Source organism: Lissotriton vulgaris, chromosome 1_1, assembly GCF_964263255.1.
Source record: "Lissotriton vulgaris chromosome 1_1, aLisVul1.2, whole genome shotgun sequence".
In the NCBI taxonomy this organism is placed as follows: domain Eukaryota; kingdom Metazoa; phylum Chordata; class Amphibia; order Caudata; family Salamandridae; genus Lissotriton; species Lissotriton vulgaris.
Window position 1 is genome coordinate 1408561155 of NC_141685.1, and position 23698 is coordinate 1408584852.

Here is a 23698-nt window from a genome sequence, read left to right on the forward strand (position 1 = left end):
TAACATGCAACATCACAGAGGAGGCCTGGTTTAATCATTTTTCTCTCCTCTATACTGGCAACTTGGATTTAAGGGAGGGGCAGACCAACTGCCCTTATTTGGTCCCTTCTGGGTTGACTGACGCCCTCGCTTTCACTGTTAAGGAAGTGGTGAGTGTGATCAAGTCCCTAGTCCCAAATAAAGCAGCAGGCCCTGATGGGATTCCAGGGGACTTGCTTCGCCTAAACCTGGAAGAGTGGGGGAGGCTCATCTCATCGCTGCTTAACGCAACTTTCTTAGGGGCGGCTATCCCGGAATCATGGATGGGAGCTGAGGTCGTGCCCGTTTTTAAAAAGGGGAGTCGAGACGATCCAGCAAATTACCGCCCTATAAGCCTAATAGACTCCACTCAGAAGGTCTCAGGAAAGGTGGTTCTGGGTAGGATACTACAGTGGGTTGATGATCACAAAATCCTCTCTGATTACTAAGCAGGGTTCAGGTCTGGTACAGGGACTATTGAGCAGTCTTTCAGACTGCTGCGCCTCTATTGGAAGGTAGTTGTACTTGGGAAAGGCAGTCTTTATCCTGCCTTCATTGACTTAAAGACTGCCTTCGACTTGGTGCCCCGGGATCACTTGTGGAAGGTTCTGTCCGATTTGGGGATGCCGCCCTATTTAGTGTCCTTATTGGTGAAGCTCCACTCTGGAAACTTTGCACAGGTGAGATGGGGCAGGCAGGGCCAGAAGACTGCCAGAATCGCAGGGGAGTCCGCCAGGGTTGTGTTCTTGCACCCACTCTGTTCTCATTGTATGTGAACGGAGTGGTGGAGCATCTTCTGGAGATTCCATCTGATTCACCATCCCTGGCGGGCAGGAGAATATCAACCTTCCTGTTCTCCAAATCCCCTATGGGCCTACAGAGACTTCTGGACAGTTTCCAATCATTTTGTGTTAGTAGGGGGTTAATGATCAACAATGAAAAGACAAAGTATCTGGTACTGAACCCCCCCAAAAAGCTTGGACGGGCTCCCACGCTAAACATGATTCCCCTGGAAAGGGTTAAGGAATTTGATTACCTAGGCATTCGCCTAACCGACTCCATGCGGTGGAACTCCCACCTCCACAAGATGCTTTTAGGTCACAAAAGGGTGGTGGGGGCCTTACTTAAAGAACAGCGGTCGTCCTCTCTTAAACCCATTGCCCCTGTGCTAGACATTTATAAGGCGAGAGGTGTCAGTGCAGCACTTTATGGAGCTGAGCTCTGCGGAACCCATAACACTGACCTGCTATCCTGCTCAGAAAACAAATTTCTGAAGGATCTAATGGCCCTCCCCCAGAGTACCACAATGCTCTCCCTGTTCTTAGACCTGGGATGCCACCCTATTAAAGATCAGGCAATGCTGCGCCCCCTATTACTTTGGGCCTGCTTGTGGAGGGTGCCAGAACTCGCAAGCTATGCGGAAGGCCTAAAGGAGGTATTGTCGTTGCCCGGGTGGTCAAAAATCAGGTGGTTCAGGGACGTCAAATTCCTGCTAGGGGAGTTGGGGCTTAGGGAGGCTTGGCTAACTAGATCAGCCCCCCTAAGTCTGTCCTTAAGAAGATTTATTGGAACTGGGTAGATAAGAGGAGTAGTTCTGACCCTAAACACTGTAGAACAACCAGCGAGTTCCTTATGATTAAGGACATGCCTTCCCGTGAACCATATCTTGACCTAATCTCAAAATCTAGAGATAGGGCCCTGTATTTTAAATTCAGAATAGGCATGCTTCCGGTAGGTGAACTAACTGCCCGTTGGAATAATCCGGCCCAAACCTCATCTTTTTGTCCATTCTGTGTACTTAGGGTCGAGTCTGTTGCCCATCTCCTATTTGAATGCCCCGCCTACAAATCTCCGCGAGAGAGGTGGTTAAAACCATTGTACAAGCCCTTGTTCGTGTGCAGTATGACTACGTTTTTAAGCTGGGCATGGTTGATTAGGCTTAAAAGACTTAATGAAATTGTTTAAAGTAGTTGGAATCATAAGGCTGTATGAAATTGTTTAATTATGGCCACTATGTTGGACCTTCTTAATTAATTTATTGTTGCAGTGTATCTTTTTTAAATCATGTGTATGCATTTTTTATCTGTGCTATGTGATGCTTTTTAAGATATGTTTTTATCGAAATAAAGCCTATTGACTGACTGTCATTCCCTCTAGACAGCCATATACACTGAAAGGTTAGGTGTGTCTTAACAGTAATCTGAATTCTGATGGCTCTTTCTCAGCACGAAGGGAGGGAGGAGCTGACACAAAGGGCTGATTAGGCCCTACTGATAGTATGAAGAAAGGGTTATGAACAAATGACATCTGTGCACTCTAAAGACCCTTCTTTGAAGTCACCCCCACTTCACAGGCACAACTGGGTATAAGTTCTGGGTCTCTGACCCCATCAAATCAGACACTTTTGGATTACAATCGGACTCTAGCATAAGCACTGCTGCGCCGCATCAAGGACTGACACTGCTGGACTGCAGACATGAAACGCTTGCTTTTCTGCTATGCTGGACTCTGCCTTACACCTAAAGTGTTCTCTAAGAGATTGTTGGTTTGCCTCCTGTTTTTAAGACTCAGGGAAATCAAAGTCTCCACCGCTGCCCTTTTGCCAGGTTCACAGGAAGTGGACCCAGATACTTGCTGCAGAGGCACCAACGTATCCGCTGACTGCGTGAGCACAAATTAACGCATTGTCCCTGTGGGAGGAGCAGCGCCTGCAGAAACTGACGCACTGAACCACACAGTCTACATGAGGTCAACACATCCTTTGACTGCGTGGAGAAACCAGGTGCATGGCACTTGGAAGCAATGCATCTGGGCCTTGGCACTTACTTCATCAATGGAACCGATGCATCGCCACCGCGGAGGGATGGGCATCGACACACCACTTGACTGTGCCCTGCATCTCGCTGTTGCAACCAGGATAAGGTACTTTGTTCACCGGGGCCTGTGTGGGATCTGCAGCCGGCCTGCACTCCACCGTGGTGGGCCCGAACTATTGACTTTGCTCCGGTCCAGCGTGACTAGATAACTCTCATTGGCGCTTATTGCTTCAAAGTGCTAGAGCTCTTTTTTTATTCTTTAAAAAATCATAATTCGACTTCTACTTATTGGATTTTTGTCGCTTTGGTCTTGATTTCTTTATAAAATATTGTCTATTTTTCTAATCCAGTGTGGAGGCTTTCGCAGCGTTTACTTTGTGTTACTATGTATGCGTGGCGCACAAATATTTTAAACATTGCCTCTTTAGATAATCCTGACTGCTCTGTGCCAAGCTACTAGAGGATGAGCACAGATTATCTTTTAGTGTGTATCTGACTTACCCCGACAAGAATGGTGGTCCCTTCTTGAACAGGGTGTACACTTTTGCCAGCTAGAGACCCCATTTCTAACAGTGACCCACCGACATTTCAGACTGATCTCCCAGGAATGAAAGCTTTCATGACTGAGGATTCAAAATAAGTGAAAACTGGTTGCTTTTTGTCTCCTAGCCAAAAACTAGCTTTTGGAGCTTTGCAAAGTTCATCATTTCGCTCATTAATTTTCAAAATTAATTTTCAGTAGGTACATAAGGCTATTTACTGAGTTTATCAATGCATTCCATTTTGAATATCAAATGTACATGTAATGTGTTATCTAGTTTCCACGTAATTAGTCAGCACTTTGAGCATACTAAAGGTGTCAGAGTGCCTGACGGCCTTACTGGGTTGGATGGTCAAAATAACTTTCAAATGGACACTAAGCTTACCAATATTTACATCATAGTGTAACCAACAAGGTACAGAGTGTTGTGGTATGACTGCCTGTATTTTAAAAGTCAAATGAGCCAGGTGGTAAAGTCCTTCAGTTGCCAACTCAGTATGATGACGAAATGGAAATACTTACAGACAAGCATACCTAATATAGCTGAAGAAAGAGATCAGTGCAGAAACCTGAGCAGTTAGGGAACAGGTCACTCCAACAAGTCCAAGTTTTACAACAAAATTAACACCGTAATAAACAAACCTGCATTAAGTGGAACGAGAATGATATGTGGAGATGAACAGAGACAAGTCCTAAGCAAGCAGCCACAAAGGAACTGCAAAAACTGCAGTTTTTTTAGAAAAATCACTGCCAACGGGGCTGAGAATTCTTGGGAGGGCCAACCTAAATGCACCAGTGTTGGAGCTGCACCCAATAAAATAATAAAGAGGGTCCAAAAAGTCTTCACACGTTCATGGAAACACAATAGCCACCCAACATGTGCTTTTGCCTTGTTTTTGTTCTGGTGGAAGCGTCAAAGACATTCCCAGAAAGACAACTGAGGGAACACAGTGAAGGACATTGGGAAGCAATATGCTTCATCAACAATCAGACGGTCTATCCTGCTAGCCTCCAAAGTTAGCCGCCCAATTATAAAATGCAGTAAGCCCTCCCAATATCATAAGAGGTATGAAAGCTAAATATTTTGCATTAGGGAGTTTTCCCATGTGCAGAGTCTCCTTATCCTCTACTTCCTACATTTGATGCTTTCAATCTGTGCGAATGGGCCTTGTTGTAGGTAAGTTATAGAATTTCTTCTCAGGAGTCATATTAAAATAAAAAAGACTAAATAATGGCAATTAGAGTTCATACTAAGAGTAATTTAAAACTTACAATACAGAGGATGAGAAGATTGCGTTCTCTGCACTACCTCATTAGTGCAGAGGATTTAAACATTTTGTCCTCGCACGGAAGACAGAAAATCCTTCTGAGATTGCACCAGAAAGATTTTCTGCCTACAGTTAAATTTCGAGCTGCGAGGGAAGAGCTTTCCCTTGCAACGGGCAACTTTTTTCCAAAGCCATGCATGATGTCCGATATAGTTTACAGCAGCTTTCGAAGGGAGAACGAGAAATATCTCGGCCCCCCTGAGTATCAATCACCAGATGAAAGATATCACTGGAAGGGAATAGCCTCTTTCCAGTGGTACCACTCCCTGGCAGATCGCTCCACAGGTAACGTCAGACGGTGCTCTCAAGGAACGTTCTACGCACTAGGATCCATGGATGGCATGAAGAGTCTCTATGCATGGTCATGTGCTCATCCTCATTAACCCTTTCGCTGTGGAGACTATTCCGCCGCAGTGCTAAGGGGCATGGGGGGGGCAGGGGCGCGCGGCGCTCCGACGCTGGTGACGGAACCGCTCCGTCACGCCCCTCGGGTGAGCTGCGCTTGTGACGGAACGGTTCCGTCACGGCCCCGCCCGCTCAATAGAACGCTCCGCGCAGGCACGAAATCAGCGCCGCGCAGGCGTGGCGAGCGGGCCGTGACGGAACTGTTCCGTCACCAGCACAGCCCACCTGAGGGGCGTGACGGAACGGTTTCGTCAGCAGCGTGGGAGGGGTTAAATGCGCATAGTCGGTCTTTCTGCCCCATATGGTGCAAGATACAGGGGTTTATGCCCAATCTGCCCTTCCCAGGAGGGGCAGAAAGCCCACCAGACACCAGGGCTTTTTATATATTTTTTTCAACAAACGGATGGCTTGGCTTATCCAGGCATCGAGTCACAACAGTTTTTCTAATTTGCTCCCTATCTGCCCTGATGGGTGGAAAGGGGGTGCATAAAGCCCACTAGATGCCCAGAGTTTTTTTTTCTTTAAAGAATGGATAGGGGCCCGCCTGCCTTGGTTTCTGCTGTACTCCCACACCTAAAGCCCAAACAGTCCTACTTGTGCTTCCCTGCAGGGTCAGATTGTGGAGTTTACATCCATTTCCTCCCAGGCAGGAAGGGGCAGACATTCTGCTTGATGGCAGATAGTTTAAAATCTAATTGGGAGAGAGACAACCTGTCCCTGACTTTCTACTTCGCTTTTGGCATAGAGCCCAAGTTATGCAGCCCTCCCCATGGCAAGCATGAGCAAATGTTGGTGCAATTTTGATATATGGGCATTCCTCCATTTAGGCTTGCCACGGAGGCAAAAAGACGATGCTCGTTGGTAGAGCTGCAGGCCAGTGCTGTGATGGGCAAGCCCTGCATCCCATTCTGATTCTTAAATTGTTCCCCTGATGGTCTTGTGGGCCGTCTGAACTCCCCTAGGATTAGCAGATAGGTGGTAAATAGACAAATCTTCTGACATGGAGGTGTGGGAGTGGAGGGGCAGGCTGAAAGCTTATCACACTACCAGGGAAAAAGTGAAAAAAAGGAATGGGGTGTTGTTCTGGGCCATCCTAGCATCCTGGGCACCAGACAGTATTTCTGCATAGTAGTTGGTTTATCCTCTTACTGCCAGCTCATATGTCAAAACTACGTCCAAAGAAATCACAATTTCCTCTCACTTGCTATAGTGAATGTCCATATTCTTCAGGTTCTGGGTCAGCCAACAACCAGGGAACCCCACCAACCCTACACATTTCTGAAACCTTAGACCAAGGGCAATCCAGGGTGGTGTAGCTTGAGAGGATCCCATTAAGTTGTCTTACCGAGTGTAGGCTTGTGAACGTTTAAGATTGGGAAGGAAAAAAAAGACTATTTCCCCCCCATATTTTTGTGACAGAAAATGTGCGCACTTCCAGCCAATTGCCATAGTATTACCACACTGCGTTCCCGCTCTTCTCCAGATTGAATAGCTTTCTTCAATGGGTGTGTGAACCTAGTGCACATCGAAGCAAGGGACAATAACTCACTGTTAACACCACATACGCTTTACACGGTCCAAGTTTTGACTGGTTTCTGTTGCAGGCGAAAAGCCCAGCCAAACAAGTGGGGTACCATTGTAAAAAGTAAAAGTGCAGGAACACTAAGTGGTAGGAATTTGCCACTCCCCAGACATTCCAAACTTTCCCTCCCAAAAGCCGAACAATTTGTGAAGAATATGATTTTAGCCTACTTTTGATGTTTGCAGGACAATCAGGGTAAGAAATCATATTTGGAAACATGCAAGTCACACCACCGTAAACCCCTCTGAGTGTCTAGTTTTCATTTCAGAAATGTGTGGAGTTGTTAGTTGTCCTTCGTTGCTGATCAAGTCTAAAATCAGCAGGTTCTCACATTGCCAGAATGAGCGAATCTGAAAGGAAAAATCTTGATGTTGCACCAGTGCATTTTAGGGGAATTTCCATTTGCGGGCGATCGGCCCACCCACCACCAGTGAGGCACCATTTGTATTAGAAGTGTGGAATCACAGAATATAGAATATTTCAATGAGCCGGATGGCTGGGTCCTAAAAGACCCGTGAGTTTCGATATCAATCATACCAAATACCAATGGGTGGACAATCCGCTCTTTGCAAGATTCTCTGTGGCAAAGCAGTGTAGAAAAGGACTTTATCAAGGTGTACAACCTTTCACATTAAGATCTGCTATGCACTAGCTGAGAAGCAGCTTCTGGAAGGAGTGAGGGCCTATTCCACCATGGGCAAGCCCACTACCACTGCACTGGCACGCAGAGTGCTTGAACTGGCATCTGTCACGCTGTGACTTGGGCGTCAATACACACTTTCACGAAGGACTACTGCCTCCGATAGGAAGGGCTTTTTGCTCACTTGGTCCTGCATGACTTGATCAGAGTCAATCCACAGACCCACCCCCATGGGAAGTACTTCTTTAGTATCTATTCTAAGCAATAGGATTCAGTCAGATACTCTAAGTGTAGATTCCTGAATGTTTTCCCTCCTTCCCGTATGATCTCTCTTCCAAACAAAAAAGTTCCATTCTAGGAATCTGGACGGAATAAAGTTGGCACTGTGCCGTATGCCACCTACCGGCACGTAGGACCAATGCAGTTAAATCTTTAGGATCCACTCTGGCTCTGTACCACCACATGCAACTAGGTATAAAAATAATTGATTACCACTTAGATAATTGCAAAAATGTTACTGTGGTAAAACGGTTATGCCCCCTCCCTCTCCCAACTTTGATACTGAATGTTGGGGAAAGGGTGCTCTTACCAGAGCAAACCTTTTGAGATGCCATTTTTCCAGAAAACCATACTATCATAAACAGCACATTTTTAATATTAAAAACAAAACAAAAAAACGTTGCTAAATTTGGGGTATTTTCTCAGTTCCCTCCATGGGTGTCTACATACTCTGGGTACCTTTAGATTTCCCAACATCCAAGATGCAAATCTGGCCTGGATATTTCTTGTGGAAAACACATTATGAGAACTTTAGCATGAACTGCCTAATCCTCAAAAAAGCACTGTGTGTGGGTAGGGTGCCATGGCACTTACGGATTAACACCTTTGTGCACTGAACTCTACAATGTACCTCTTCAAAAGTACAGGTACGTTTTCTTTAACTTCACAAAAGGTTAGATTTTTGTAACAAACATAACAATGTTCTGTCAGAATTGTATGCATGAATACAAATTAATATATGCTTCTTACCTGCGTCTCAACTCCCTGCTCGAGTAAACGCTTTGCTTGATTTTCCACCTCTAATCGTGCTCTTGCAATAAAAAGTAGGTCGTTTTCAATTACTTCAATTCCAGAGAGGTCAATTCCTTGTGACAAATAATCTGCAGAAGCAAATAAAAAAGCATATTAAATGAATGCCACATTTGACTGTGATGCAAGGCCAATATGAGTTAATAATGTTATACACTGCTTTGACCCTTTCCAAGATTATTGCGCCTTTAAGACTTATCATTTTTGGCTCTGTATCCACAGTATCACACCACCTCAAACTAAAACTGTCATCAAAAGAAACCGTGCCTCACATGAGCTCCTGAATCTATCTCTCAGTAGGTGCTTAACAATCAATAACTGTGAATAGCTTTTTTATGAAAATTGGGTATTTATTTCCTACAATACAGCACCATATGTATGGCAGTGTACAAAAGAGGATTTTATATGCTCACTGGTGCAAATTCGATTTATGACAGTTCAAGAGAATAAGAGCAAGCATTACACTCTCCCTTCTGCAACTAGATGCAGAATGGCAATAATCATTTCTGTATGATCTGACCTTCAAGAATAAAAGACTCATTTTGAATCAAGTAAGCAAAGTCAAAAACATCAATATTCTTTCATGTATACAGCCTTTACATAGTTCTATCCTCTCTGTATCTTTAAGAAACAGATCTATTTTAATGTGGATATTGCGCAGGATTTTCTTAAGACGTCCAATCTTATTTCTGATACATGGTCAAACTATGGGGAGGTTTATGATTTACTTACTGATCATGCTACAAGGAGGATTTTTTTAAAGTGTAATATATGTCAGAATATATGTGCTCTAATGTTTGGCAGAGTGCTGGCGACAATGCAATTATCTCAGCTCAACACACACAGTAATATTGAGGTTTTTTTCCCTAATCATTGCAGAAGCTAACCAATCTGACACCTCAACTGGAGTAATCAATCAAACTTAATTTGCATAACATATCCATATCACCTATCACTGTATCCCTAATACAGCAAAAATTAATTTGGAAAGCAAAATGTATTACATCTTTATGCAACTTTAAAAACTTGAGCAGTATCACAAAATGTAAAAGTACCTCTGAATAGACTTCAAATATTAACATTCACTTTATGAGAAAAACATAATACAAAGGTGCATGTGAATCAATAAAGCAGGGTAATAATTTTATCTGTAAAATATGATCATGTCTTTAAATGACTATTGTAGAGGAAATAAATCCCACTTCCTACTAAAAAGTTAAAGCTCATTAAAAGACATTTTGAGTAGATCCCATCTCTTTAAAATTGGTCCAAATTTCGGTTCTAAAAAAAAATCCTTATTTTCCATATTTTCGTTTTATCCACACTTTTGTCTCTTCTGTGCAAGCTGGGAATTTTTTAGAATCTCGATTTCTGAATAACCAGAGTTTAGCCACTAGTAACATGAAACAGATCATGCTCTTCGTGGATTTCTTCTGTCAAATGTAAGAATGTCCTCAAGGGTTTCCTATTCAGGGAACAATGGCACATTTTCCCAAAATTTAAATGGACGACCAAAGGAGCTGTATTCCAATACTCTCCAAATCACACATTTCGAGCTGACTGGAACCCATGTACTACATATGAACGATATGTCATTAGCAACTATACTAATCTGTCCCAACTATATGCACTCCAAACGTAGATGTCATCCTGTGAACACTTTTTTTAATTCAACTATCATGGTACATTGTACTACACAGAATTGACATTATTTTACAATTTAGCCTAAGCTCTCTCTGCCATAGTCCCCCCAATAAAGTCTTCCTTTTAGTTACAAATACTATTACTCTACTGAGTAGGCATTATTTCACTTTACTCTCTCTTCATTCATAAAACACATTCAACTTAAATGGATTATCTCTGCAGCCACTAGGCATGTTGTAAGGCTTTCTCCGTCCCTTACAAATTCACGGCCAATTACAGAGAACTTGGGCACAGAATCCATATAAATCATAAGTTCTTCCACAATAACTGGCACTACACCAAAAGACAAAAACATTAAGTTATTCACAGTGAGTAGGACATCCCCTACTAGTTCTTCTACTTTTCTCACCAAATATGAGTCAACTTCACCACTCATTTTAGAACTTTTAGTAAATACACATTCTTCTGCAAATCTTATGAATTACTTATGAGAGAAGGGCAGTCTTAAGAATAGGCCAGAAGCATTGATTTGACAGACCTGTAGCATAAACGGACATTTACTCCTATTTTCTAGTTTCTCTCCACCCTAATATATGACGCACATCATGGTGTATTACACCCTTTAAACTATTAGCAATTGCTTCTGCAAGGTTACGTCCACTTGAAAACAGTTCTTAAAAGCATTAGTGCTTTTACAATGAAATACATATTGATTACTCTTGCGCCGCAACTGCAGTTATTACATACACTCAAAAACAAATCCATATTTGATGAATTCAGCGAAGGATGATGACTCTAGTGAAGGATGATGATTCTTAATGCCAGTGTAATGATGTTCAATCAAACATCAATAAATATCTTTCAAAGACGTTTTAATTTAAATAGTATAGCACTGTCTTCTTCGTGCTTATTTCTACACTGGACTGACGCCACTTTTAGAACACATATAGATTCAACTAGCCAATCTCCCGAAAAGGCTGAGTAGTACGAGTGTCCAAGGTAATGCAAGACTAGAGCTCAGACATCTACATATACTGCTATATATGTCCATATTGAAAGGCCCAACAAAGACAATATCACACAGGCATCCAGATTGTTTGATTTTCTCTGTAACCACATTTACTCACATACCCTTTGAGGCCCTGTTGACATTGAGTCTAGGGGATCAACCAGCAAGGCATTGGGGTCCCCAGAGTTTACACTTCACTTAAGTCACACTGAAAGGCTAATTACTCCTCTCCCAAAATAGGCAAACCCTAAGCATAACTGACCTAAATTGAATGCAGAAAGGAGACTGCCTTACCTAAATAAATGATGCGCCTATCGTAGTAAATCCTATCTGTAGATATTCTTCGGTGATTTTCTAAAGCCTTCTCATTGGCCAGTTCACAGAGCTATCATAAAAGGAATAAATGCAATCTAGTTCTGGAATGCAGATATTGCTTACTTAGCTTATGATAAGTAGCCATTGACTCTCATGGAGAGTATATCCATATCTTATCCTGGGATCGATGCTGCCCATAGAGTGATTGGAACTAACTAAACAATTAAGAGTAGTGCAACTGTAAAAAGATGCACCGGCCAGGGTTAGAATGGTGAACAATTTCAGCTAAACTCAACAAGAACAACCTGGACAGGTGGCATAATGGAAGGTGATGCACCCAATGGAGAAAAGTCCCAAAGACGGCAAATCACAGGACTCTGAATACCTTTCTACTACCACACCTCAACAGTACAGCTCATTGTAATGTTGCTTCACTGGCAAACTGCATAAAGAGATGGGCCAATAGCAGTACAATCAGTAATTAACACTTTTACGCAAGTCTTCCCTTAAAATCATCATGTACAGCTGCTTGTTACCCTCTCCACTTTACTCTACCACGTTGCTACCGCAACATTTGGTCCTGTTTACTGTTTATTGGAAAAGCGGCAGCACAAAGCTATTCTTGAGTCCGTGTACAATTTGGCCATCTGCTGGATATCAAGGCAGAGTTACACCACTTCGGCTACACTACCTGCTAATCAGGCTACCTTAGAAGGTATGAGTTGTGGACCAGCGATAACAGGAAAAAAGTGACATGGGTGAGTGAAAATCAGCGAGAAGGGGATTAAATAAAGAATTTCAGATCAGAAATGTGTCTAGGGTCCCCCTGATCACTTTGGAACTGAGCGTGCAGTGCTACCAAGTTCAATAATTGAGACATGCCACAGATGGGACATTTCTATGCTTAGTCCAGGTATCTCCATAAGGGGTCAAAAAGGCCTGAGCCATAGCAGATTTTTCAGGACATCAATGTCAGATACATTTACAAATAAAGCATTTGGAGCAGTATCAATAAACTTCGCATGGAGTAAAAAAAATGAACTGTCATACAGCCTTTCTCCAGTGCAACTCAAAACTACATGGAGCTCATTATTAGCTGATCTTAGATACTTTAAAGACTACCTCTAATTTTGCAAAGGACTAAAGACACACTGGTTTACCAGCTGCCCAAGTTCATCTCCTTTGCTGACCCCTGCTTACTTTATTTTTTCGCCACTCATCTTTAAATTCCCTGATCTTCCCCTAATTCCACTGTCCTCGTCTCCCACCCTTCATCTTTGCCTCACTTCACATCCTCCTCAACTTCTGCCCTTTCTCTGATCATATACTCTGCGTTCCTTTCTACTCTAGGTGTCTTACCGGACATGTTTCTTTCACTGTTCTCCACATTATTCAGTTTACCTCTGTCTTTCCTAAGACCCCCTTCATATTCTTCTTGAATTTTGTGGATACTACCCTCCCAGAATGTAACCACTCTTTGGCCTTGTGTTCCACTTTACTCCCACCCCGCTTCTGAACGTAAACACTTGGTTAATTTCTACTTGAGGTCTCTCCTCCTCAAATTTCCCCTCTATCAATTTGTCCTAAAATCTTTCCCTTCCGGTTATTCTTTTCTCCTAAATCTACTGCCTTTTTCTACCCTCTCAATTCTGTGCAACATCAGTTTGATGTGCTTTTTATTAACTGTTCCCTTTCCTCAATGGTCCATTTTGAGACTAGTTTGAATCCTTGTCATTATCTTTATGCCTTAATTAGTTACATGGTGGTTATATGTAAGGGATTAAATCAACCCAAACTGTTATATTGTACAGAACCTGGACACCTACTTGGATGAGTTGCGCTTAATAAAACAAGATATACAAAAGTAAGATAAATGCATCTACATGGTACTACTTTACACTGCCTGTGAGAACCCTAAAACTCTTGTCTTGGATCAGAGAGACCAGACTCTACAATGGATGCTCAAAAGTGAGTTTATATCACGCACACAGAAGTCTACTAAAACCAGAGCAGTATGAGAGCCCTGTGTTGTAAACCACCTACACACAATACCCTAGTAGTATTTAATAACGTGAAAGGAACGAAAAACAGACAAAACTGCAATCGCACAACATATGCCTCACTGGAGATTTTTTCCATACTTTTTGATGACATAATGCCACATCTCTTAAGTAACTAAAGTTTGACTGCAGTACCAGAACACCCCCCCCAACCCCCACTCTCATTTCAACATCCCCAACCCTGTTACGACTTATAATTGTTTTGTTCTGACCCAGCTACGTGACCCCCATTTTAGCCTTTTACTAGTGACACTGACTGCGATCTATAGGGTAGAGGTTCAGCCATTGTGGGTTCTCAGCTTGCATAATTCCACCACAATTGACAGTCTAGCAGAGATGTATGCAAAAATGGGTCACATAGGGGAGAGGGGACTTCACGATTAACAGGGAAATTCCTACACAGCAATGCAAAAAGGTTGTTAAAATTGTTTACGATTGGAAATGTAATGTGAGAAAAATGGCACACTGGGGCATTTTCTCAAGAGAAAAATACTAGAATCAACAATCTAATGATATATGATGGCATGAGCTCTTTAGAATATTTTGTACCGCAAAGAAACAAACCATTATTTCTCTGGCATCATGCCATTTACAAAATAAAAGCTGGAAGTCACAAAAGTTGATATTTTATAGTGTGCAGTGTTGTTGTTCGGTGCTAGCTGCTTCGCAGCATTTAGAAAGGGTGAAGTAACATCAGTCTTGTTGCTTAACAAAGACTTTTGAGTTGTCGTCATATTTGATACAAGGTCATGATCTCATGAGATTTATGATACATTGATCACATCACAGGCACTAATCTTTAATAACACAACAGGAGTCAAAACACAAAACGGAAAGCTAGGAGGATTTCGACCTTAGCTGTGAAAGGGAGATGCATCTGTAATTTAAATAATTCCAAGGATGTGTGCATTTAAGAAGAGTTTTTCTGTTGTTCATGTGGTACAGCCATCACATGTTTTGTGGTTGAAAAAGGACACTTTTCAGGGCTGTGAGGATAACAATCAGAAACTCAAAAGAATCCATTTAAAAACTAAACCATTTTTGTGGGTCACGTATATCTAATTTGAATATTGCACGGTGTATAAATCCTTACTAGGTATTTATAACCTCTATGTTTATCACCAATATATAGAAAACATAAAAAATTAAATCCCTATGGATATTCTCATTGTACTTTATTATATTACATTTGTTTGTACTTATTAGAATGTCCCCACAGGCACTTAGGACATCCATGATAATATAATATTTAAGAGGAATTAGTGATATGTGGAAACTACCTCTACTAATTATTTTGTTAACGAAATTTTAGGTGCACTCGCCGTTTTGGGTTTGTGACAAATATGGATTTTGTATTATGAACATTAACTAATAAACCAATAGGTCCATATAGTCCCAAGTTTCACTTCTAACAACCTCCATTGTCCATAATTTCAAAAGCAACATTTCTTATCAATATATAGCTACGCTAAATACACCTTAAGATAGCTTTAATTTTAGCATCCAGGTTACCACCATGATACTCTTTATAGCTGAACCGAGGTGAGTGCCAATATTACAAGATCACCCCACAATTTTCAGAAACAGATACAAGTCAACAACTACCTAAGTCTTACTAGCAGATTACTTAAAAACTCATAATAAACCATCCACTCACTTCTCACTGCTTACCTATGGATCTACAGAGCACTTGTTGATTATTCACACCATACGATTAACTTTCTCTAAATGCTAGTATTATTTTCTGTATCACCTTTATCTGACCAACAGGTATAATCTGTTTGCATTTAGTGGTCTAATTTTCAGTTTTTCTAAAACAAAATTAGAGAGAACAAGAACACCAGCAATATATATCTTAAAGCACTAGCGACAACATTGTACAAATTATGTCTCTTCTCAATTAAACAATGGCAGTAAGAGCCAAAAGTCTTGCTTCGTATCTGTGTTGGACTTGGCCCTTTGGAAGTTCACCCCAAAACTTTTTGCATTTTCCTAGCCTGTTTCTGTAACCTGGTGTTGGTGATTTTAGGCCTCTGTGCACTTTTTCACTGTGGTCCAGAGTAAAGTGCGTGCGCTCTCTGTGTATGTGTGGTGAGAGTGGAATGCCCTCCCATAGGAATACATGGGGAATTAGTGTGTCCATGGTAGTTCCTGATGTGTGGGGAGTGCAGGGGCGAGTTTGGTATGTGCGAACTCGTGAGATTAAATGCTGCGTGATGATGTGTGCAGATTTATCGTGTCTAGTGTGGAAGTGCCACTTTTAGAAGTTGGCATGTCTGTGCAGTGTATGTGAATTGGCTGTCTGACTGGTGAATGGCTGGAGCTGGCTGGTGTGCCTGGCTCCAGGAGTCAGGATGGGTCTGCCCCGATGGGGAATGGAGAGATCTACATGTTGATGGGAGGGAGGAGCGCACCTGGGACCTGAATAGGGCTGGGCCTTCCCTCAACAATGCTGGCTCCACCCCGTGTGGTGCGTCTGATGTCCCTAGCCTGGCCAGTGAAAGGGAGAGAGGGGCTGAGCAAAACAAAGTGCTCAAGAGTTCCCCATAACCAGTTGTAGCTGGTTCTCCCATTGCCTGCACCTTGGAAACAAAGGGAAATGCTGTATAAAAAGGGGCTGTGACCCCATGTAAAATGTTCTGCTTTTGGGTGCTGATTTTAGAGGGCGTGCTGCTGCTGGGGCCTAGGAGGACTTGCCAGGAGGCTGCCTCCCTGGGCCCAGCTATGCCCTTGAACCTGTTTGCTGGGATGCTTGTAGTCCTGAGACTCCGAGGTTGCCCCAGCACCTTGTGAGTGCTGGGTTTGTTTAGGAAGGCACCTGGCTCTTTCTGTGCACTGGAGCGCCCTGCTGAAGTTCCCTGGGGCGCACCCCGCCTCCTCAACTGCCGGTGATGAGCCCCGGTCCCGAGATGGGTGACCGGGTGAAGATGCCGGCGTGAGCGGTGCTGCGGGGCTCCCAAGTGGAGGGGAGAGCCCCGCAGCAGAAGTGCGGCCGCGAGGCTCTCCAGAGGGAGAGAGCCCCGCCCACTGCACCATCTAGGCTCCCCGGGCCGAGTTCCCCCGCCGGCACCCCAAGAGGAAGGCAGCATGGTGGGCAGGGCTCTCGTGATCGGGAGGGAGCCCCGCTGGAGGCACAAGGAAGAGTCCCCATGCGCCGGAGCCCGGTAAGTGAGGGCTGGGCAGGGGAAGTGGCAGTCTCATTCCCCGAGCGGCCCCGGATGGCAGAGGGCCGCTCTATCCCCTGTGGAGAATGTTTTCAGAGCCTACGTGGCTCCACCGAGGGGGCAAGTTTATTTTAAAGAGCCCGTGAGGTGCCAGTTCATTATAAGGGGGCATGATGATTTTAGGAGCCCGTGCGCTCCACAGTGCTAGGGGGCATGTTTGGTTCAGGAGCCTAGGTGGCTCTCCCGCCCCCATTATTTGCTAGAGGCTAGAGGGCTCCAGCGTGTTATTCCCGAGCCTAGAGGGCTCCAATCCTGTGGCGCAGTTTTATTCCAGAGGGCTCACGTGTGTTCAGAGCCTAGTGGGCTCCACAGTATGCGCAATATGTGTTTCTAGAGCCAGAGGGCTGCACATGGGCGCAGTCAGTTGTCCTAAGGGCCAGTGAGGGCCCATGTCGCAGTTTTGAGTTCACAGCTGCCCAGCAAGTAGTGGGCAGCTGCACCGTTTAGGTATTTCTTTTAGGGGGACTTGTTCTTTGTGAATCCAGGAGTGAGTCGCACTCCCTTCACCCCTACCTTGGCATGTCACAGCTGCGCAGCACTTTGTGCCAGCTGCAGCGTTTAGGCCCCCTGTGATGGTTCTCAGCTGCCCAGCAAGAAGTGGGCAGCTGCAACGTTTAGGTTTGCGCAGATGGCGCACCCCTGACTGGCGATGCACGGGCAGCGCGCCCTGACGTTCTGGACACAGGGCATTTGAGCCCCTTCTTGAGATGGCCAGTTGGCCAGGGGGCTGGTTTATGGATAGGGCGCAAGGCCCTAAATGTGATTGATGTGCTTTAAATGTGGTGCTAGGAAATGTAATGCATCTAGTATGTTTTACGCACCCTGTGTTGACACCTCTAGAGATGGTTTTACCTATGGAGGTTTGGGTTAGTGAGATTGTGCTTCACTGTGATTTACGCCCCTAAATGTGAGTTATGATTAGGGGGTAGGGTCTAATGTGTTTAGACTAGTGAGGAGCTTGCCTACTGTATTTATACAGGTTAGGCCTAATGTGATTTATGCGTAATGTGCAATGCCTTTATACCTGTGATACCTCTAAATGTTTTTTCATGCTTAGGAGGGTGTTTTGCCTAGTATAGTTTATACTAGTGAGTTTATGTGTCCCTGCGTGATCTATGCCTATGGTTATTAGTATTGAGTAGTGTGTACCTACCTTTTACCAGTGGTTACTGGTTGTGGTCTATAATTGTTATTTGGTGTTGCAGTTACTCTGTGCTATTTCTACTAAGTGTTGATCCTGACAGTGGCCCACATGGCCCTGTCCTGTGTAAATAATCCCTTGTGAATATTGCCCTTGTCAGTTGGCACAATGTATATTGTGGGATTTCTATCTGATGTGTTTTAAGAATACAAAAGTTATTTTTATATAACCTTGTGTGGAGTTCCTTTTTTTAGTGTGCCTGGGATGTTGTTGCTGTGTGCGCGCCCAAATGCTTTACACATTGCCTCCGGGATAAGCCTGACTGCTCGTGCCAAGCTACCAAGGGGGTGAGCAGGGGTTATCTTGGCGTGTGACTCCCTTGCCCTGACTAGAGTGGTGGTTTCTGCCTGGCTTTGACGCAAGCCTTAGCCAACCAGAAATCCCAGTTCTAACAATCTGTATCCTCAAAATGTATGATACTCATTGTGATCAGGTCCTACTGCCTCATTGTTTATAATAAAAACTCAATGCAGCACGGTTACAACTGTCTTTCCAAGATCCACCAAATCCATCTGACAAAGATGAGCAAATAAACCTCTCAGATTTTACAATTCAGTTTCACCCTGTGCGTATGACTACATTCAACTGCACAAACCCACAAAATCTAACCTTAATTACAATAAAAACTACCATAGTTGAGGTGCCAGCAGTCTCTTCAAACCTCATGAGCATTCTCAAAAAAAGTTTCCAATTATTGTTCTATTAGCAAACTTCAATTACAGTGAAAGAACCATCCACTAAGTTTACCGTGATACAAAGCTCATTCACCAAAAAGGTAAAAAGAGTCAACCTCTTCAAAAAAACTCATAGCTGGGGTCAAACCTCAGCCGTGCACCACTTGGCATATCCTTGCCGGTCCGAGCAAAAGTACACTGTGCCAACTAAGTACCCTGATTAACGTTCAACTTGCAATCTAGTTGTACTTAATCAATTTTATACTTGTATAGAGCATAATTGGTTTATAAACATTCAATCTAAAACAAATATTTATCAGGAAACGAAAAAACAAACTTCTCGAAAGGATTCATTGCAAGAATCAAACCCTAAATATACAAAGCTCAATATCTCTGATCCACCGTAAGTTAGAGTTGCGCCATCGATTTTTTAAGATTCACATTGTACTTGCCAACTACTTATATTTTACCAATGATATTAACACTCTGAGCCGCTTATACACCTTGTATTAAAGGAAACTAAAAAATAAATTTATCAATAGTTCCCATTACAGGAATGGATCCTCAAAGATACAGTGCTCATATAGCTGTTATCTGCCCTAAATTGTTAGTGTTGGTGAAAACCGCTATCAAAGCAGTTTCTTGTCCCGCTGCTCTGTAGTAAGGTAAGCACATACACAAAATGAAATAATCATGACATAAGAGTGAGGGTTGCACTTCCATCCCATATAGTAGTGCATTGCCCAGGTTAAAACTATATAGGTGGCTTGGAAAGTCCAGATCGAAGATTAAATCCGTGTATTAAAATACAATTGAACTGGGTGCTACGCAGTGGATCGATTTCTTCTTATTAACATGTCACACTAGTCTGCTTTCAATAAGAAATGGTTACAAAATAGACACTAGGGGTCAAAGATTGTGCAATATCACTTTCTGTGAAGTCTTGAAAGTCAAAAGTCATGTTACATCATGTTCTCTGAAGTCATTTGGTCAAAGTTAGGCAGTCACTTTCGTTATCTCTATGTCTACTGTGAGCCTTTGAAGCAGTTAGCCACATGTGTACAGACTAAATAAACACACACCAGTAACAGGGACTCCTTGGTGAGGAGAAAAACACAGTGTCATAGATGCCTAACAAGGTTTGTAAAAAAAAACGTAAAACATCTTAAAACAGCGCACTTACCAATTCTTTCAATTTTTTTATTTTTTTTAAATAGAAACACCTTTTTCACTGTTATTGCATAAAATATAACCAGTCGCTCTACTAGGATAAACAGTACTTACATGGTCCACCCTTGCCTCCTCTACTTCTCAAGCTGTGAACACCCCTGGTTATGAGGGAAGTCACAAGTCCGTCCCGGCTTCATCTGTGCAGCCCATGATATGTCTACCATTTCTGTTAAAAACGTTCTTGTATTGACGAGGGCATCCCTTTGCACTGTAAACAGGGGCAGCTCCACTTAACAATCCCCCCTCACACTCTAGCGCCCCAGAGATGATAAATAAAATGGTAATTTAGGTTATCATTTTATTTTTCATGCCCCCTCCTGAACAGAGCGTCAGGACGTGGGTGGGGCCGCTGCTGAGTGACAGCAGCATGTCACTCAGCAGCGAAGAGGATGGGCTGGGAAAAGCATTGTTCAAAGTGTGCATGTCTTTTTTTTCCTGCCGTCTTGTGATGGCCAGCCACACATGCGCAATTTAAACAACTATAACCCAGCTGTCTCGGTTAGAGCAAGCCAAAACCTCTAGAGCCGAGTGAGGCCGCTCCCACCAATCCTAGGGCTGCTCTCATGCAGCTGGGAGCAGCAGTGGGATTGGCCAAGAGAGCTGCTGCTTCCGGCTCCAGTTCCAAAGAAGAGGTCAGGACCGGAGGACGTCGTATGGTAAGTTAATTTTTTTATATTTATATTGCACGCTTTTTAAAATATATATAATTTGCATGTGCGCCCGCCCACTCCCCCTCCTTCTAGATACCAGTCGCCACTGACTGTAAATAGTCTCTTCCATCTTGGAGCTGCAGTCCATATCATTCATCCAGGCCACTATAGATGGTGGAGCTACTGGGGAATTCCAATGCTTGGCTATGTCTGTCTTCGCTATCAACATACACAGCCGCACCAAAGTTCTATCCCCCCCGAGGAATCCCTAGATCATCCAAAATGCCTAGTAATGCAATTCTAGGGTGTACATCAGTGTGTGTTCTCACACATGGGCTAATATGGACACGTCCCAGTATTTGTGAATAACAGGACACAAGCACATTGTGAGGTGGAAATCACTCATAGCTTTTTGGCAACGAGTGCAAGCAGGGGAAGTACGGACTCGGGCTTTCCATAAGTGGAGGGGCCAACTCTAACTATTTTACTAGAAGTCTCCCAAGGATTTTCTGCCACATTATACTTACCAAATTTTGAAAATAAAATGCTGACCCACCATTATCTACGATACGCAGATTCAAAAACACACCCATCTGGCAGCTTTCAAGCATGTAAGACAACCATGAGTTGCAGAACCTTTTTATCAGCAGTAGGATTTCAGTGCCTACAAACTAGCATATTTCTGGCCTTCATTTTAGGCACAGCTCGGGTTACCTACTTACATAGGGGCACCGCTGATCCAAGAGCCCTGCGCAGGCTAATGAGGAAGAAGCAGGAAACAGCCTTACCTGAAGCTATCAATTCAAAAAGCAACACTCATTGGCAAAGTCACAGGTCTAGGCTTAAGTGCCTATTGAATTTGCTAAAGAGGAATTAACTGGAAAGTTGGCCAGGGAGGCGTTTAGGCAATGCAGAAGTAAGGGAGAAGCATACAGACCAAATAATAAGGAATACAGAGAGCAGTGGGGGCGTGGCAGATGATGTGGCCTTATGGCCCAGACTGCCGACTTTGGAACAAGGGGAATCCGGTTCCAGTCTTGGCGTCGGCTCAACATCTGAGTAAATCACTTATTCTCCCCACACAACCTTGTATAATGTAACTAATGGCACTGCTGTGGAGTTCACACTATATGTAAAATAATAAAATAGAAGCACACAGAAGTGTGATGCAGGTCTGGGGACTTAGCACCACCACCTGGGCAAGTTTGCAAAGTAGAGAGCATAGGTTGCACAGAAGTACACTGTGCTTATAAGAGGGACTGGGGGGGGGGGGGGATAGAAGAAGTATAAAGAAATATGGATAAAACACACACTCTTATTGAGTGCCTGCAGAAAAAAGAAATAAAAAGTTCAGATAAGGAAGCACCCATGGAAGAAGAGACGGAGCCAATCAGAGAGGTGGTAAAAAGGAGCCTAAAACAAACCGAGTCAGTGAACAGAAAGTACGCAAGGGTAAGTGACAAACACAAAGGCAAACGTTAGTAATTGATGGAATGCATTCTTAGGTCAGCATTCAGAATGTCCCCAAGAAGTCTTTCTCAACCAGACTGCTGCGCTGTCTGCTAGGCTTCAACCCAATGAGAGCTGACAGAGACGATTGAAGGTGAGCACATTGACATGGTGGAGACACAGTAAGGTGGAGATGGAACAACTGAGGGAGGACTTATGGGCGAGACCCCTCCCTCTATTCCACACGGCTTTCCTGGACTGCCAGGCAATGCCAGCCTTCCACTCTGAATAAAATAGGAGAAGATAGCTGGGTTCTGGTGGCTTAGTGGACTAATGCATCTACTTCAGGTGTCTGTGTTTGACCTCATTGTCACAGGCTCAAATCCCGGCCGTCCCACTCAGCCCTTCATCTTTTAGAGGTCAATAAAATGAGTACGACTGAGGTGGGTAATAAGGAACATCAGTTAATACAGCGCCAAAGAGTAAATGTGCGCTTTGTAAATACACATTTGTTATGTTAGGTAATAAATGAGTGGGAGAACTCACATTGAAAGGCTTGGGATAGTGGAGGCAGAGGGCTAAGTACTCAGGATAGAAAAGCAAACTACATTAAAAAAAAAAAAATACCTAATAAATATCAATGCCTGCGTAACATTTGTGATGTGAGCACTAATTTCCAGGTATTTGGTTCTGTAAGCTTTGAGATAAACCCCTTCCAAACCATTACAATACAATGAAAGTTGCGGAAAAAAAGTAAATCTGAATCTTACCATTTAACAATGTGGTAACGTAGCCGCTGAAGGTAAATGGGCCAGCGCACTCAAACCTCAATAGTGATTAAAATCAATAAAAGCCTCAGGCAAGGTCAGAGACTAATGGTGCCACGTTTTAAACACACAAATTGCTGCTGGGGACTCCTGTAGGCTGGACACTTTCACGTGGGTATTTATGGTGTTGCCTTTGCCCTTCTGGTCCATAATATGCACAAAATACAGATTTCTTTTTTTCAGCCCATGTACAGTAGCAGGTGCTCCTTTGCCTGGATTTTCTTTAATAAATGGCCTTCGTTGCGGCCACAACGACACAGGACTTTCTATTGTTTTTGATCTCCTTTTGGCTTTATTATTTCCCCTTGGCTTTTGTTTTTTTATTTATTCTCGGGGTGGGTGGTTAAATTGGCCCCCTCCTCTGCGGAAAAACAGACAGGAATTGGCAGGGGAGAGTATATTGATGAGACAGAAGATGAAAACTCGTGGGGGGAGCGGAAGTGGAGGTGGGGGGGGGCTAAACCGTATGAACAACAGTTCCTCCCTGATCGAAAAGTAACAATAATAAAAGAATACATGTCTATGTATGTAACATATCAGAATATTACGATCAACGTGTTCTATAAGCTTTAGGGTGCACTTCATAAAAAGTCCAGCGTTGCTGAACAAGGAAGAGCTAACAACCGTAGATGACTTTGAAAGTAAATGGCACCATGCAATCCGGGAAAAAAAACAAAAGACCACCACCTAGAGTTCTGAAGTCTACAAAAACCTTGTTCAGAGGACCTTTGCGGAGGTCTGCTGCTCTCTTGGCAGCACCTAAACACAGCTGGGTACTTTTGGTGGTGCTGCTGGCTTTCTGGGGCAAAACCCAGCAATATAAGCAAATTTGAGTCTGCGGTGCAAATTTGAACTTGGTGTCTTTGCATTATGGGGGGCACCTTTTGAACCAATTACTTTTGCAGAAAAAAAGCTTTTGATGCTGTGGTGGCCTCTGAGGATTTGCATTTGGCATTTTGTTTCTCTGATGCGTAAGCGGTGGTGTTGATGACCGAA

The 23698-nt window shown here is 43.4% G+C and overlaps 1 protein-coding gene across 1 annotated transcript in view; it reads right to left on the reverse strand.

The window, feature by feature from the left end:
* COG5 (component of oligomeric golgi complex 5) overlaps positions 1-23698 on the reverse strand; it is a 1241975-nt gene that overhangs the window by 641161 nt on the left and 577116 nt on the right. Inside the window, exon 7 of the mRNA XM_086929720.1 lies at positions 8360-8490. Coding sequence (XP_086785846.1) covers positions 8360-8490 — 131 coding nt within the window. The remainder of the gene's footprint in view (positions 1-8359; positions 8491-23698) is intronic.